The 18,900-nt window shown below is 40.2% G+C and overlaps 1 protein-coding gene across 2 annotated transcripts in view; it reads right to left on the reverse strand.

Annotated features, from left to right (window-relative positions):
• Positions 1-18,900, reverse strand: part of LOC124789919 (transcription factor IIIB 90 kDa subunit) — a 378,195-nt gene that overhangs the window by 24,272 nt on the left and 335,023 nt on the right. For both annotated transcript variants that reach the window (XM_047257442.1, XM_047257452.1), the window contains exon 10: positions 3,767-3,967. In XM_047257442.1, the coding sequence (XP_047113398.1) occupies positions 3,767-3,967 (201 nt within the window). The remainder of the gene's footprint in view (positions 1-3,766; positions 3,968-18,900) is intronic.

Here is an 18,900-nt window from a genome sequence, read left to right on the forward strand (position 1 = left end):
ACAAAATTGTCAAATTTTAAGCAGATTATTGTGGTGGCTAGTTGATATTTTCTTGCGTATCCCTTGCACTAGCACTGCACAAGTCAAATGTCATATGATTAGTCAAGCAAGATCAATACTGTACCAAGTGCAAGTATCATTTGCCCTCCCTACCCTTCTGAATTTTTCAAAATAAATTTGCACATGACCTCAACAGCTCAAGCTTTATCACTAAATGTAAGGCAACACTTATAGCAGATTATCAAACAATGTAAAACGTTGATCTCAGCAGAAATAGTTTAATACATGAATATAAGATGACCCTATAGTTTTCAAATGACAAATTTGGGGAAAACCTTATCAGACATGTTCCCAACCATGAGAATCATCTAATTTTTTGGGTCTGTGGAACAAAAACTGAATCTAATCTAATCTTATAATTGAGTAAATATAATATGTTTCATATTTAACTGTGTTTCTGATCTATTTATTGACTGTAATTAGGCTGGTAGTTGACCCACTAAATTTATTACATGGTTGTGTGTTTGCCCACAGGTTGATAGGTGGTAACAAATTGCTACACTTATAACTAACTTTAATTTAATATTGTTGAAACAAACCAACTGGTATGGGACAATTGGTTATCTTTTGTCAGAAATGAAGCACCATAGGAAACAATGATGTTGAAGCTACACTTTTTTATAGTTCTATCAATAAACTGAAGTCAACCTTTTGGTTCCCTACCACTCCCTTCTATTCCTGTAAGTTTGCTTTTTTCGAAACATGAAAATCTTACTTTATTATCACTTTTGTGTTTGCATTTTAAATTCTTATGATAACTATGCCTAAAGACGAGAGAGCCAGAACTGGGGTCTCCATACCTAACAGGAAAATTTACAAAAAAGATATAAAATCTTAGTACCAGATTAGTGAAAGAATTCTGGAGATGCAAATGAAAGTTTTAAGGCTAGGATCAGATTAGAGAAAGGATTCTGCAGATGAACATGAAAACATTAAGCCATTCAGTCATGATAATGGCTATGTATGCACTAAATGATGGTGCCAAAATGGAGGAAAAAGAAAAACTTTATGTGGGGGTGACAGGATCACTGAAGAAGATAAATGATCAAAAATAAAATTTTATTATTGGGGATCTGAATGCTCAAAAAGAAAATTTAATTATTGTGGACTTGAATACATGTACTGGGTGGAGAACGAATTATCCCATTGTTGGTCAGTACGAGGGCAATGTGGTAAATGACAATAGGGGTTGTCTGATGGGCCAAGGTCAGCAAAATGCTTTGAAGATAAGAATGGGTAGTTTAGGCATAAATCAAGAGCAGGGGATTTAAGTCTTTTACATGTCTGGGAGTTTGACATCATCAAATGGACGAAGTGCCGATGACATAAATAATAAAACAGGGCAGGGCAAGAGGGCCATACGTCAACTGAACTCAGTCCTTTGAAATAACGAAACAACAAAAAGAATGAAACAGGTAATATATCACTCAGTTCTTGAAAATATTTCTAGGTGGGGAGCAGAAATATGGGAAGAAACTAGCATCAGAGAAACAAGTAGCTTGTACTATAAATGGACTTCTGGAGCTGAAGTTGTGGCATCTCCAAGCTAGACTGCGCACCAAATACCCTCATAAGGAAGGCTACAGGTGTTGATAAATCAATAACAGACATGATAAAGATGAAATGTCTAAAACAGTATGATGATGGACAACAGCTGATGAGCAAAAAAAGTGAGGTATTGGAACTCAACAGAAACAAGAAAGCATGTACAGCTTAAGAGGATCTGGGGTCAAGAAGTCTACGACATGATGGATGCCAGAGGACTACAAACGAGGAACTGGCATTATCGGAGAAAGTGGAATACGGAAAGCAAGAAGCAGTGCCAGCCATAGAATTCTTGGAATATAATGAAGATAATGACGGTGATGACACTGATGATGATGATGATCATCATCATCATCATCATCATAATGACATCTATGTTTTAGATGTCTTCAATAGTTATAGAATTCTACCATTACTGACCCACTGCTGCTCTCTTCCCAAGTAAATTTTAGTAGTGAAAGAATTCTTGGATTTTTCAAAAAATCTCTATCATCCTAAAGGTAAAGTAGCTAGTTATAGATGGATAACACATACATATTCAATTTTTTAATCAATGAGTCACCAACTTATTTACAGCAATATAGATAGTATAGATCATTGTTGAACCTATTTGCAGAATATTCCAACAAAATAATACATGTAATACATATGCCTACCTAAACGACTGCTTGCATAGTGTTGATTACTATTAAACAACATTAATTTTAATTTATCTGCCCTATGTCTTCTTGGTATACAAATTACAATAGTAAGAATTAATCAAATGATACCACTGAGTTTCACCCAAACATTTCAGTGAGGTATGCTGACACTAATTAAAGATAATTCCATATTTCAAACCAGTCTCTCCTAATTTTTGGGAATAGTTACAAAGTGAAGCTATGGAGCACCAACATCAAACATTACTCACTACAGATTTTTACTGGCCATCTTGAAACTTACATAATTTTATCCACTCAGTGAGTACATCATTTCTACCGTGTGGCCCAGCACATGGCGGTCAGGTTGTTCTCCATATCACTGGTAACAGACTACATTACTGATGTATTCACCAGCCCTTTCCACTACAATGTACTTATGAAATATATTTTGATTGCCTCATTTCATTCATGTTTCACTTAGCAATCTTTGTAAACTAAGATAATATGTGATGAAATTTGACACTGGATATTTGTAGGCTTGACAAAGCAGTCTGTAGCCAAGTGTAGATACGTCACACACAATGAATGTGCACCACTGGAAGATTTGTAGTAAAGTGCTTCAAATTCAGGTCCAACAACTTGTTTAAAAAACAGTCTTCAATGTTTTAATAATTTTAAATAATAAAGTCAAAACAAATCTATTCTAGACCTGCTGACCAATCTCACTCAAATTCATATGAAACGACAAACGATGATGCGTCACAATCAAAGACTTAATTATTAGATCTACTTCTTTGCTGAAAATTTACTTTGAAGGTTTTCACTCCACCCTTCCACTTCATTAAGTGAACCAGGGTTGGGGTTTTCTGGTATGGATATTAAATCTACCGAAAGCTGGTTATGTGCCACAGGGAGCAGTCATCACGTCTGATGCCATGGAAGTGGTTTCCAGCCTACAGGGAGTATAAGGGAGTGGGGAGGGGAGGGAATAAATGAAGGTTTCAAATGTCCAAAAACAAAAAGTTCATATATCCAAAAACAAAATGGGGTGGATAATGGCTAAGTGACAATGGTTATGGTACGAGGGAGTAAGCAATGCTTCTAAATTTCTTATATTTGACACTTTAAAGCTTTTAAAATAAAACAAACTTTATTAACATTCTACACCTTTATTCTTCATGTCTCCATATTTATTTCCCAACATAGTCATCCTGGTAATGAACATATTTCTCTCACTAAGAGACTAGTTAGTTGATACCGCCACTGTAAAAGGTTTGACTTTGTTGACAGACCCACAACCTCACCTCTTGTCAAAGCAAAGTCCTTGAAGGTGTTTCTAAGTTTTAAAATGATTGTAGGTATAAACAGAGTTAAACTTCATTTTTTCGATTGTAATTTCATGGAATCAAAAGCTACCTCCAGTGATTTGAAAAGTCAGGGAACACAAACCACAATAAGCAAAACCAGATGATGCAATTATGCTATAGTTATATTGTAGTACTAAAAATTAAGATAATTACCTTTCTGTTTCTCGAGATAAGCAGCATTAATTTTCATCCAGAGATCATCTTTATATTTAGTTTCTTTTTCTGACATAATATATGAGTCAATTTCAGCATCATCTATTCCATCGAGATCTAACTCAGCATTTTCCTCTTCTGCCTCTTTCTGTGTATGATCATCAACAGATCCTGTTAAGCCCATGCTGGCAATGTCTGGTCCTGTCAACATAAAATGTCACTGCAAAGTCAGCAGATCAATGCAGATGCACCCATTAACAATAGAGCCCTTTGGGAGCTTCAAGGAGAGCCTTCAGGGAGGTGGAAAGAGTCAAGTTATACATTAACAGGCAGAAGCAACCACTGCTGGCTACTTCTGTGAAGTATACGAGCAACAAATTTTGACAGAGCTGAAGCAGGACTCGCCTGAAAAGATGACAGGATGCCACTAGTGTCCAGTGTTGTTGATAAGCACACCACTGTAGGTGCACCTCTCTCTGCTGCTATATCAAGACAATCCACAACAATGGTCATTGTGCTAGCAGTCCGTAGTGCTCCAGATGTTGTCACATTGTCCTTGTGGACACTTATCCACTGCAAACAAGCTCATTTCCTGACTCCAGAGGTATGTGATGTGGCTGAATGGTCCTGCAAGGCTGAATGAAAAATAAGTCTGTCCCTTTGAGCATTGGTCACGTGGGACTGTTGAGATCCTGCATGGTGTTGAGTATAGCCCTTCCATAGTCACAGGTCAGCAGGGGGATTTCAATTAACATGTCAAGAATATTTTGAAAAAATAAACAGAAGTCTCCATAGCCTCACTCCTGCTGTTACCCAATTCTGACTTGTGCTAGTAGAGATTACTTCTTCTTACCTGGGCATAACATGATTTTCTCATGAACAACCAACATTCATATGAAGTTTTAGAAAGTGAAACCAACATCTTGTTGCAAGTTTCAAGTAATTGGAAAGGGAACTAAACTGCATTTAAAAAAATAACGATTTGAAAATTTCTTGAGAGAAAGTGAGAATTTATATGAAAAAGTGGTAAGAGAAACAAATGAAAACACTATGAGTGTGAAGAAAACAAAAGAGTAACATCTGTTGAGCAAACACTAATTCATCTGTTGAGATAGCAGATGGCTCATTAATAATAACAGACAGAAAATTGTACTACTATTTGATTAATTGCACTAGCATTCGAATGCCTGAAATAATGAAATGCCTGACACAATGCCACATGATGTGTATAAAGCCATTTGCAGTACAAAGCATGTAAAAGTGCCTGAAGGTAATGTTGTTTCAACAGAAACTGTTCAAGCTGGAAGCAAAACTATACAAAATTAATTTCCAAAATTATTTACAGAATGTGTGTGGAGGAAGAAAATATCCTAAAAGCTAGAACAATGCTGTAATAATTCAACCTCACAAGAAGTAAGAGAGAAAGACATAAAGTGTAGGCTTGCCAGGAACCTCTTTATAATGTACAAAATATTTACTAGACACATAAAACAAACATTGGATTTTTAATCAAACAAATGCATGAACTTTCTTTAGAAGTGTACATAGCACAGTTAATCAAAAGAAAGTTGTGAACAAAATTATAGGTTGGAGCAGTAAATATGAATTACCATTTTACTGAGACCTATAGATTTACGTAAAGTTTTTGATTAAATTTCAGTAAATCTGTATTAACAGCCCTTGAGAAGAAATTCACTGATTGAACCTATGTTAGTATACTGAAGAACATGGATTAACACTACAGTTTGCATTACATTTTTAATGCATACATACATATGGAACTGTTCTGCCAGGAAGTAATGGAGTGTCCATAAATAAGATTTATGTTACAGTTCATAAGGATAGAGGAACATTCTGAATCTAAAGACAACTCGGACAAAGAGATTCCATGCACCACAATTTTACTTAGCAGGCTTATAGCAAGTCTTTGAATTAGAAAGAAGAAAAAGGGATGTGTGTGAACAGAATATATCTGAACCATTATTGTTTTACCAATGTCAAACTGTTTGTCACTAGGGCAACTAAACTCTGCAACTAAAGTATGAAAATAGGGCACACTAAAAAGTAAGCCAAAATATTAAGAAAAATGTATCATCATCACATCACAAGTGAGAGCTTATCGAGAACAGCAGGGAGACATTCATGGGAATTACTGAGGAAGTAGTACAAACAATGGCGGTCTTGCTGCCAAAGGAAGGAAAATTAGCAGCATTCAGTTTTTGATTATGAAACTGCTGAATGGTGTCTTCCCCATGTTATGTATTAAAGACATGTGGAATTGGTGATTGGGAACTTTCCACCAGGTGGGGACATTAAGTTTGGCAGCTTCCTTTGTACTATTGAAGAAAAGTTGGTTGCATGCTGACACTCTCACCCATTATTTCATTTCCAAATCATCCATAACTACATCAGTTTAACACTGCAATGGACAAGAAGTGATCAAAGCCTTCCATGTGATGAAAATGTACACTTCATCCACTGCAATGAGGATAGCAGAAGGACCCTACCTTGGTTGTCCAGTACATCTTGTGGAGGACAACCATGAAATGGCTCACAACGTTTAGATTTGAAGTAATAGTTAAAAACACAACAATATAATGTTCTCCAAAACTCAACATGGAGACCTAATAACAATTGCAATGGTCTGAATAGCTTAAGAAATGTTCCAGGTTAACCTGGTAAACTGATGGAATTGGTACATTAAGTCTATCAAACTAAGGACATTGACCACCTCTGTAAGGGGGGTCAACATGGAGTTAGAGCAGCTGCTTCAGGTGGCTACTGCATCAGACATGTGTTTGGTTCATGTTGATGCAATTGGTAGATGAGATTTCACTAGGCATGGCCTGCATCTCAATTGGAAAGAGAAGGGTAAATTGGCTGGCTTGATAGCAAAATCCTTAAGAGGGGCACTGAAACTCATGGGAGTACATCTTCTTTAGACTAAGATCAGCATCCAGTGATTCAACATTGAAAGGAATTAAGCTTAATGAGAAACTCAGACAGGCAGGTTTTATAACTTCAAGCTGAACAAATATATTTCAAGGAAGACACAACACATGAAAGTCACAGATCAAGTAAACAGAGTTAGACGTGTGTACACTTTAACAGTCAAATCATAACTGAGTCCGAGTCTAGCGGCTGCTGGCTGGCTGGCCACTTAGGTGGCGCTGCTGCTGCATGGCTGGCAGACAGCGCCGCATGTAGAGGACGCGCGTAACTGCGCAGCGGCACTTTGAAAGATCGGCGAGTCACAACACTTTTCCCCCCTTTGAAGTTTTTGCACGGGTCTTGATGGAGGTGACCTGTAGATTGCTAACGTCCATAGGTGTTGTTTGACTGGCCGTAAAGTCTTGAGGAGGAGGCTTCTCGTATGGACAGAAGTGTCCCCGATGATAACGGGTCAAGATGACACAAGACGTGGGGGTCGAATCTGCTGGGGCCCCGTGCACCAATCTGCCCATTGCGGCAAGTCTGGTTGTTATAACAGGAGACATGGGCGATGTGTCTGCATCTGTAGGAGAAGGAGGCGAGTAGAGATGCTCCAACAGATGATGGTCATCTGGTTACTGCATGGGCATGTCTCCTGGTGGCGTCAGTCCTTGTGCTGGCACCAATATGATGGTGTGAGAACTATGTTGTGAGTAATGTGAGATTCCAGTATCCTGAGCATCAGGTAGAGCTGAAGGTGGTGTAGCGGCATCCGGAACAGGCGTTGCTGGCACATGAGGCTGAAGCTGGTCCGAATGACGCACTGCAACACCCGTGTCCATCTGGATTTCATACAGGCATTGGCCACGGTGTCATAAGATGCAGCCAGGACTCCATTTTGGCCACCTGCCATATCCCCGTACCCATACAAAGTCATCGGCGGTGAACCGGCCAAGCGAAGGCACCCGCGGTCGTGAGGTGGAAGGCCGCAGAAGATGAAGTAGCGTGCGGGGCTGTCGGCCATGTAAGAGCTCAGCCAGGCTGTGGTCGCCCATGGGGGTGAAACGGTAAGAAACCATAAATTGTAGAAGTGCATCATCAGCAGCAGAAGAAGTCAGGAGTTTCCTCATCTGAGCCTTAAATGTGTGGACCGGTCATTCAGCCTCACCGTTTGACTGTGGATGGAACGGAGGGGCTGTAACATGCATGACGACGTGATGGGCACAAAAATCCGCAAAATTGGAAGAGGCAAATTGCGGACCATTATCAGTAACAGGAGTAGAGGGAAGGCCTTCCAAAGAGAAAATGTGAGCTAGAGCATTTGTGGTTGCCACAGTGGTAGGCGACATGCAACGGACAATGAAAGGCGTCAATAACAAGAAGCCAATAAGTACCTAAAAAAGGTCCCGCGAAGTCAGCATGAATATGCTCCCAGGGATTCTCAGGCGAAGGCCACGGTGACAAAGATGACTTCAGGGCGGCGGCCTGTGACGCACAAGGGCCGCAGGAAGCGACCATGTGTGCGATTTCAGAGTCAATGCCGGGCCAGTACACATGACGACGCGCCAGAGATTTTGTGCGAGAGACACCCCAGTGCCCTTGGTGAAGGAGGCGCAAGACCAAAGCACGCAAAGATGCAGGTACCACAACACGCGGCGAAGCATTTTCGGTGGAAAGGAGGATAACACCATTCCTAGCCGTGAAGCGGTAACACAAAGCGTAGTAGTTCCGCAACGAATGAGAAGGCTTAGTGGACGGACGATCTGGCCAACCCTTCCGAATACAGCGTAAAACCCGAGAGAGGGTAGGGTCAGAACCCGTAGCAGCCGCCACCCGGTCCCCAGTGATGGGGAACCCGTCCACAACCTGCTGCTCGGCAACAGCCAGGTGGAAACACAAAAGTTCGTCCCTATCGAATGCCAGATCAGGACCCATGGGAAGGCGAGACAGTGCATCAGCATTTGCTTGTTGAGCCGTTGTCCGGAAATGAATCTCATAATTGAAACGAGACAAGTAAAGAGCCCAATGCTGGAGGCGATGTGCAGCCTTGTCGGGAAGTGACGTTGATGGATGAAACAAGGAAGCAAGTGGTTTGTGATCCGTAACAAGGTGAAATTTGGATCCATAGAGAAAAACACCAAACTTATGAAGAGCATAAATAATGGCCAAAGCTTCTTTTTCAATTTGAGAATACCTTTTTTTGGGCATCCGTGAGCGTTTTGGGGGCATAAGCAATGGGTTGTTCAGAACAGTCAGAAAAACGGTGCGCAAGGACTGCACCGACCCCGTATTGAGAGGCGTCCGTGGCAAGACCAAGATGTTGGCCAGGTCGATAAGTAGCCAGGCACGGAGCCTGTTTCAGCATAGTCTTCAATTTCTGGAAAGCCACATCGCATGGCGCGGACCACTGAAAAGGCACGTTTTTATGCAACAGGCGATGCAATGGCTGAGCCACCGAAGCAGCAGACAGTAAAAGCTTGTGATAGTATGCTATTTTCCCCAAGAAGGCCTGCAGTTCCTTAACAGATGTAGGGCGAGGAAGGGCATTGATCACAGCGACAGTTTTCTGAAGCGGACGAATACCATCCCGAGAGAGTTGAAACCCCAAGTATGTGATAGATGCCTGAAAAAATTTTTATTTCTGAAGATTACACTTAAGACCAGCAGTCTGTAAGACATGAAAAAGTGTGTGGAGATTTTGAAGATGTTCGTCAGTGGTGGAGCCAGTGACAACAATGTCGTCCATGTAATTTATACACCCAGGGACAGTGAGCAATAACTGTTCCAAGAATCGCTGAAAGAGAGCAGGGGTGCTGGCAGCCACGAATGGCAATCGTTGGTATTGATAAAGGCCGAAAGGCATGTTAAGGACCAGAAACTGCCGGGAAGCAGTGTCAAGAGGAAATTGATGATAAGCTTCTGACAGGTCAAGTTTAGAAAAATACTGGCCTCCAGCAAGTTTAGTGAACAATTCTTCAGGTCGAGGCATAGGGTAAGTGATGATAAGACATTGAGCATTTACAGTGGCTTTGAATTGCCACAGAGACAAATATCACCATTTGGCTTAGCAACGAAAACGACAGGAGAGGACCACTCACTGGAAGTGACAGGAAGCAAGACCCCTGAAGCAGTGAGACGATCCAGCTCCCATTTGACCTGATCACAAAAGGCCACAGGAATGGGCTGAGCCCGAAAAAACTTAGGCTGAGCTGTGGGTTTGAGCATGATATGAGCTTCAAAGTCGTTTGCACGGCCTAACCCAGGAGAAAAAAGGGACGAAAATGTCATCGACAAGGAATCTAGTTGAGCATAAGGAATAGCATCAGAGACGATATTGACAGATTCATCTATGGAGAACCCAAAAATGCGAAAGGCATCGAAACCAAAAAGATTCTCCGCATTACTATGGTCGACTACAAATATGGGAACAGTGCGAACGACAGATTTGTAAGATACCTCAGCATCAAATTGTCTCAAGAGAGAAATCTTCTGTTTATTGTAAGTCCGTAATTGCCTAGTGACAGGTGACAGGATTGGAGAATCCATCTGAAGATACGTCTGAGAATTGATGATAGTGGCAGCAGAACGAGTATCCACCTGCACGTGAACATCTCGACCAAGTATTTGGACAGTGAGGAATAACTTCCCTGAAAGGGAAGAAGTACAATTGAAAGACAACACAGAATCAGAATCAGCATCATGTGCATGAACATCATGTATGCGGTTGGATTTGCAAACGGATGACACATGACCCTTTTTTTTGCATTTGTGACACACAGCCCAAAGTTGTGGACAATCTTCTCGTGAATGTTTCGTAAAACACCGCGGACATGAAGGAAGTTGCCGTGGGTTTTGCTGCAGTTTCTTAGAGGTTTGTTTACGGTTAGGCCGAGGCTGCACTTGGGAGCATACTACGGCCATGACGGCCAGCGGAGACACGACACATGCTTCGTCAACATCCCACAGAGGTTGTATTTCCCCGACATCGCCCCATGCTTCTATTTGCGAGAAATTTCAAAAGACTGAGCGATGGACAGGACTTCATCTAGAGTCGGATTTGCCAACTGAAGGGCACATTGCTTAACTTCTTTGTCGGGTGCCGATCAGATAATAGCATCCCGTACCACGGAATCAGCGTAGGATTCTTTGTGAACTTCAGTAACAAATTGACACTTTCTACTGAGGCCGTGAAGTTCAGCAGCCCAAGCGCAATAGGATTGATTCAGTTGTTTTTGACAACGATAAAAGGCAACACGAGAGGCTACCACATGCGTTTGCTTTTGAAAATTGATGGACAGAAGTGAGCACATTCCAGCAAAGTACAAAGACACAGCATCTTTCAAAGGAGCCAATTGTGACAACAACCGATACATTTGAGGTGAAATCCATGAAAGGAACAGAGACTTACATGTTTGTTCATCTGTGACATGAAATGCCAAGAAGTGCTGTCGAAGACGTTTTTCGTAATCAGACCAGTCTTCCGCCGTCTCGTCGTAAGGAGGAAAAGGAGGTAGAAACAGTGACGAGAGACGCCCCGCATTTGATGCCGCGACAAAATCATGAATCGCATTTGTGAGAAGCATTTGCTGTTGTATGAGACCTTGCAATAGTTGCTCTAAAGTAGACATGGAAACGTGGGTCAACGATGGAAAAGAAAAATCACTACCTTGTCACCAATTGTTATAACTTCAAGTTGAACAAATATATTTCAAGGAAGACGCAATACATGAAAGTCACAGATCAAGTAAACAGAGTTAGACGCGTGTACACTTAAACAGTCAAATCATAACTGAGTCCGAGTGTAGCGGCCGCTGGCTGGCTGGCCGCTTAGGTGGCGCTGCTGCTGCATGGCTGGCAGACGGCGCCGCATGTAGAGGACGCGCGTAACTGCGCGGCAGCACTTTGAAAGAACGGCGAGTCCCAACAGCAGGTACTAAAGATGTTACAATATCACAAGATCCTCAGCAAAGTACAGTGAAAAATATGGTCAGTATATTGCATCAGGGAATTGAAAAACAAAGTGTAAGAGGTTCTTGTTTGTTTGGAAGATTTAGGAACTGAGGATTTAATAGATTTACTATGCCTGTGTCTACATCATATAGTCAAAAGATATGGAAAAGGTAAATGTAAGTGCATGTAAACTTACTTAAGTAGACACAGTGCAGAAAAAAGGAGGAGTTGCCAAACATATTAAAAGTCATCATAGTGTGAAAAATTTAGAAACTAAAAGAACTTATGTAGAGCAACATGTAAAAGCATATTCCTGTGATTAAATTAAACGATGGTACTTTTTTAATAAATTGTAGCTGTGTATAGATCCCCATTGGAAAATTTCCACCAGTTTCTGAAAAACTTGGATTCTTTGTTGCGATACCTGTCATACAGAGGGAAGCAAATTATTATTTGGGGGATTTCAATGTAGATTTTCTGGGAGGGTCTTATAGGAAGAGTGACCTTGTTTTTTTAACTCAACATCAGTTGTTGATTTTCTTACTTAGGTAGTGCTGGAAAGCAGCACACTGGCAGATTTTATTTTCATAGGTCTTAATAAATTTAAGCAAATGAACATTTATCCTATTAAGAATGGTCTTTCTGATCATGATGACATATCTTCATATGGTAAAGCAGAATAGTCCTCCAAAATGGTGCATTCAAATAACAATTTAACAATTGCAAATTTATGGAAATTTGTTTTGACCTTTTATTATAAATAGTGTGGGAGTACAGTATACCGAAAATAAAAATTACATGCAAATCAGAACATACAATAAAAATCAGTATTGGCTCCACTATGTATCCTACAGTTTTTAATTTTTTTTTCCACGTAGAGGCCACAATATACTTATTATTGGTTAAAGTCTCATTCCACTAACTATTAAAGTTTTCGAGTTATTAAATTTCATAATACCAGTAAAAGCTACAGGCCTTGACATCCAGGTCCCCTTAACAAAAAGTCAGAGGTTGGAAATATTTTTAATAATCTTTTTAAATGTTGTGGAGAAAATAGGAGTCAGATGTTCATTAGAAAAGGCAAAGCTACATGTGGAAGAGGCAATACCTATGAAGTCTGATAAAATTTAAATTCTATGCACCTCTCCTTCTGAAAGTAGGAAAATAATAAACTCACTCAAAAGTAAAAGCTTGAATGGAATTCATGGCATTTGCAACATGGTACTGAAGGCTTGTTCCCAACAGGTAAGTAGGATTCTCAGCCAAATATGTAATAACTCACTGTAACAAGGTATTTTTCCTAATAGATTGGTTATGCTGTTGTTAAACCATTGTATAGAAAGAGGGATAGGTCTGATATGCCATCAACTGCTACTCAGTCTCACTTCTGGCACCTTTACCCAAAATTCTTGAAAAAGTAATGTACTCAAGAATAGCTTCGCAAATTTGTAAAAATAAAGTACTAACAAAATATCGATTTGCTTTTCTGGAAATCTTTTCAACAGGAATGCTCTGAATAACTGAACATCACTGATCATGATTTTCTATTATCTCTCAAAGAGTTTTGATTGTGTAACTCACAAAATTCTTGTAGATAAGCTTAAGTACTGTTGTATGAGTGGGACAATGTACAACTTGTTTAATTTATATTTAACTACAAGACTGCAGAAGGTTGAAATAAACATTCACATAATGCAGAAAATGCAGCAGATTCCTCAAACTGGGGAGGTCCCATAGGGTTCATTCTTGTGTCCCTCATTGTTCTTAATATAATATATTAATGATTTGCCACTCAATATTCACAACAATGAAAAGCTAGTTCTTTTTACTGATGATAACAGTGTAGTAATCACACCCAACAAACAAGAACTAGCCGAGGAAATTGTAAATAATGTCTTTCAGAAAATTATTAAGTGTTTTCCTGCAGATGGACTCTTATTATATTTCAATAAAACACCGTATGTATAGTTCTGTACAGTAAATGACATAACACTATTAATAGATATAGAGTTTGAACTCAAGCTTGTAGTAGCTAAGGTAGAATATTCCAATTTTTGGAGTTTGCATTGATGACATTGATGAGAGATTGATCTGGAAGAAACACATTGATGATCTACTGAAACATCTGAGTACAGCTACTTATGCAATTAGATTTATTGCAAATTTTAATAATAAACACATCAGTAAATTAGCTTTCTATGCTTATTTTCATTCACTGCTTTCATATGGCATGATATTTTGGCATAAGTCATCATCAATGAAAAAGTATTCATTGCACAAAAGTGCGTAATCAGAATAATAGCTGAGACCCACTCAAGATCATCTTGCAGACATTTGTTTAAAAAACTAGGGATATTCACAGTAGCTTCAATGTGTGTGTGTGTGTGTGTGTGTTCACTTACAAAATTTGTTATTTGGTACAGAAAGGGGTGAATTATGCTGCCACAAAAACCTTTGGTCACTTACCAAATAGCATCAAAAGTCTGATGGATAGCCAATCATCATTTAAAAACAAATTAAAAGAATTTCTCAATGACAATTCCTTCTACTCGACAGATGAAGCTTAAGATATAAATTAGTAACCACACAGTTATTAAAAAACATGTTGAATTACGACAGGTAAAGAAAATTTTGTTATGAGACACATTCCAAGTCATTACAAAGAGTTGTATTCATGATCTGTAGAAAAAGTATTAATATGATCTAATCTAACTTAATGCCAAAATCGCTGGCCAGAGTGGCCGTGTAGTTCTAGGCACTACAGTCTGGAGCCGAGCGACCGCTACGGTCGCAGGTTCGAATCCTGCCTCGGGCATGGATGTGTGTGCTGTCCTTAGGTTAGTTAGGTTTAATTAGTTCTAAGTTCTAGGCGACTGATGACCTCAGAAGTTAAGTCGCATAGTGCTCAGAGCCATTTGAAGCATTTGAATGCCAAAATCCCGAACACAATGGGCAGAAATGTATTTGACACTGGTGTAACAGAAAGGAGGTACACAGAATAAATGAACATCTGTGTAATACTAAAAATACTGTCACAACATAACCACTCACATGTCCAAACCCGAAAGCTGGCTCATTGATGAAACATAACACTTAGCATTGAAAGCACACTTACTTTGAACATCAACGTGCCCAATAAACAAAGAAGAACATGATACAACCCAAAGCAATATTTTAGTAACTTTTCCAACAGTCCCACTGTTCACACAGGCATAAAAATCCATAACAAGTATCCTAGGCTACATCTCTCTGGTCAGTGCTTCACATTAGCACTCTCTGTCTCTCTCCTGGGTGTCTGAGGTCCATGTGTGAGCCAGCTGTCTTGCTTCTTCAGTTCTGGTGATTTCTTTCACATAGCCATCATGAGTATTGTCCAGTTGAAATGGGAACAGTGTATCCACTGTCATTTCAGCCTCACACCCATGGAGCAGAAAGAGCGGTATGAGGCTTATAGCATCTTGCTTCACTGTGTTGCATGCTAATGTCATGATGGACATTATTGTATCTCAGTCTCCCTATTCAACATGCATGTTCATTGAGAGCATATTTGATAATATCTTATTAAAGCATTCTCTGAGGCCATTCATATGTAGATGGACAACTGAAAAGCTTTCCTATGATCAGAGATCATCACATGGAACACTCATGCTTTAAAATTACATAATCTACAAGGAACTTCACAGCTTCTAGAGCTTTGGCAGTTGGCACAGTTTTGGTGGTAGCATAGTGGGTTAGGTAATCAGTGCAGACTATCACCCATCATTTTTCATTTGTCAACTTTGCGAACCTCCCTAAGGAGTTGATTTAAATTTGGTGGAATGGTGCTGTTGCAGGCTGGATTGCTACCAGATGCCACAAAGGAAACTGCCGCATGTTTTGCCATCATTGGCATTCTCTACAGTATCCCACATTTTGTCTAATAGATTGCAAGAGATTTGGCCAGTGATACTCGCATCTGATTCAGTCTAGATTCTTCATGAATCCTAAGTGACCAGGTATTGGAGTGTCATGACAATACTCCTGGATCATTGGCCACAGATGAGCTGGGATCATGAGAAACCACTTCCACCACATCAGGTCATACTTCCTCTTATACACTGTTCCATTTATTAATTGGAACCCTCCTTTGGTCAGTTTCTCATTTTCAAGGCTTCTATGGTCTTCAGCAATGCTAAATCTATCTGCTGTTCAGCAGCAATGTCATTTAATGCATCAACAGTTGAGATTTTATCCTCGCTGCTGTGTTCCTCCGAAGGACTCCTTGAAAGGTGGGCAGCATCCTTGTGTTTATGTCAATTTTTGTACACCAGTGTGATGCTGTACTCATGACGTGTTAGTGCTTATCTTGCCAGCTGATCCAATGGATCCTTCATGTCAGTCATCCAGTGAAGAAAATTGTGATCCATCACAATGGTGAATGGTTTGCCAAATAAATATGTCCAAAGAAGTACAAGGCACTCTTTCTTGGTTGTGGAGTACTGCTTCTCAGACTTTGAGAGTACTCTGAAAGCAGAAACTATCACCTTTTCAATGACTTCCTGAATTTGTACTAGAATGGCCCCTATCCCAAAACTGCTAGTATTGGTGTGAAGTTCTGTCATGGCAGTCTCATCATACAATTCTAGAACTGGAGATGTCAGCACCTCCTTAAGGATAAGGAACAATATTTCTTGTGCCTTGTTCCAGCAAAATTTGGCATCTCCCAATGATAGTTTTTACAAGGTACGTGCCTTGGTACTTAAGCCTTTATGAATCACCAGTAGTATGAGTATTCTGAGAAAATGTCAAATTATGAATGTGCTGAGGAGTCTAAAAATATCTCTGGCTCAGAACCAGGATGTACTCCGTCACCATTCACTAGATGCACTAAGATTTCTATTTCTTGGTCAACAAAGAGGCTCGCTTTCTGATTCAGGAAGAGGCCTGCAGTCTGAATGTACTTCACTATAGTTGTTGGTCAGCTTAGATGTTCTTCAAATGTCTTTAAGAACAAAACAAAAAAGTCATCCAGATAGCACAGAAAAACTGCTTCTTTAAGATGTCTAAGATGGTTGTCCATCATATGTTCAAAGGTGGTTGGAGTCCAAACAGCATAACTTTAAACTCACAGAGGCTACCAGGAGTAATGAAGGCAGTTTTTTCCTCATCAGTCTTGTCATCCTTGATCTGCCAGTAGCCTGTCTGGATGTCGGTATCAGAGAAACACTTTATTACTCTTTTCAAGCAGTCCGGGTTGTCATCAATTCGGGACAATTTCTTCACAATTTTTTCAGTCATAAGTTGATACTGAAACACTAAGTGCTGTCCTCCTCCTTTACAAGGGCCACAGCAGAGGACCATGAATACTCTGAAGATTCTATGATGTCTTCTTGCAGTATCATCTCCATTTTCTCCTAGTCTGTCTGTCATTCAGCTAATGAAACTTTATGTGAGTGCTGGTTAATTAGTGCATCATCCCCACTGTCAATACGGTGTTTTATTACGAGGCAGATGGTCTGTCTTTTCTTCAATGTGGATTTGAAATCATCCAAAAACTGACACAGAACTGCTGTTAATGGCTGACATTGTTCCTCAGTCAGACCAGATCCTATTGGCAGCTCAATAGTGGCTTCATTCCCTGCATTTTCTGTAATGGTAGTGGAGTATGATTCTTTGTGACACTAAGCTGACTTTCCTGGACTGGCTTGCCTGTCCCTACCTAGGATAAGTTGAGGTTGCTCGTGACAATTAGTGAGCCAAAGTTCTCCTTGACCACCCGCAATACTACTGTCATTGGCACGTAGATTTATTTTGTGAGCCTGAGTGGCGATTTGCAACTGAAAAAAGCCTCACAGTTTAACTTGACATCTCAACTGATGACTGTAATCTTCTCATTGATTATGGTGGGATAACATCATCTCCAGTGGCAAACTACTGCCAAAATCAATCTTTGTCATGTGATTGCTGGAATAACTTCATCAATCTGAAGCTCTGATCTTCCACAGTCTATGATTGCTTGTAAAATCTGTAAGAAGTTCCAACAAAGAATATCACCATGACTATAGCCTGTTAAAACAACAAACACATAGGGCTGTGTTCTGCTATTGACAGTTATTTGTGCAATACACATTTGTGATGGCTGGTTGTATTTCCCGTTTGCGACCTTTCATATCACAGAACATATCTTTTTAGCTAATGACAATAAGCACTTGATATTGCAAAAAAAGGAATCTAATGAGTTGTCTTGGGCCCAGACTCACTGGCTGTCAAAGAGATTTCCTGTCATCTTGGTGAGTGTAATCATTGGAGGATTTTCACCTGTGGTGGCCTCACTTCCATAGCTCATCATATCCCCTAGTTTTTGTGAATTTGATAGCTAGGTGCGTGACTGGCACCTCTGTATGGTGATGGGGAATGGCAAGACCTTGTGCAGTGTAAGGCGAAGAGCTTTGGCCCAAAGGTTGACTACAGATGACTGGCATGAATACGGCAGTGATGATGGCTGATTACTTGTGACATACTAGTAATCAAACTCTCATCTTCTTTCTCTGCAATAGTGTACAGCATCTCCAGGGCATCAACAGTGAACACAGACTGATGTGTTTTCCTCCATCCTCCATACATCTGTTCTTCTGTGGAGCATTTTACTTAGTGAAGGGATTGGTTGTACCTGCATTGGTCAGATATTGGGTTTTTGCTTAACAGTGGAGGCAGCACAAGCCCAAGTTGGTAGAGTCCATTCTTCATGGTTTGTTCAACTGATGGAGGAGATCGGTGCTAAAGACTGAAACACCTCTTCCTCAACATTCTCTAATACCTCCTGATGTACCAGGTCGACATACAATGTTGCTATCTCTTGTGTTCTAAGTCCAAAGTTTCTGGCTACCATACAACCATGTATGTATTCCCTTATTCTATGACGTAAGGGAGAGGTGAACTCATGATGGCCTTCCACAACTGCCATAGGGACCACATTCAGCAGTCGGCAGTCTCTCTCTTGCCTGACTTTTTCTGTTGATTCACTGGCACCACTTGATGAATTCCTCTGTCATTAGAACCTCCTATACCTAAAAAGCTTAGTCTTCCGTGACTCGTTTCATCAAGAACATTAGGCTGCCTTAGATGTCTGTTTTGTCCCATGTATCCACTTTGTCAGCTTCTGTTGTATTAAAATTCACGACTTGGAATAAGGCCAAAACATTTTGTATGTATGTCCCCATGATGTTGGGCCCTGTTCTTCAATTATTCTTTGGGCAAGCAGACTTGCTGCTGAT

Source organism: Schistocerca piceifrons, chromosome 1 (assembly GCF_021461385.2).
Source record: "Schistocerca piceifrons isolate TAMUIC-IGC-003096 chromosome 1, iqSchPice1.1, whole genome shotgun sequence".
Classification (NCBI taxonomy): domain Eukaryota; kingdom Metazoa; phylum Arthropoda; class Insecta; order Orthoptera; family Acrididae; genus Schistocerca; species Schistocerca piceifrons.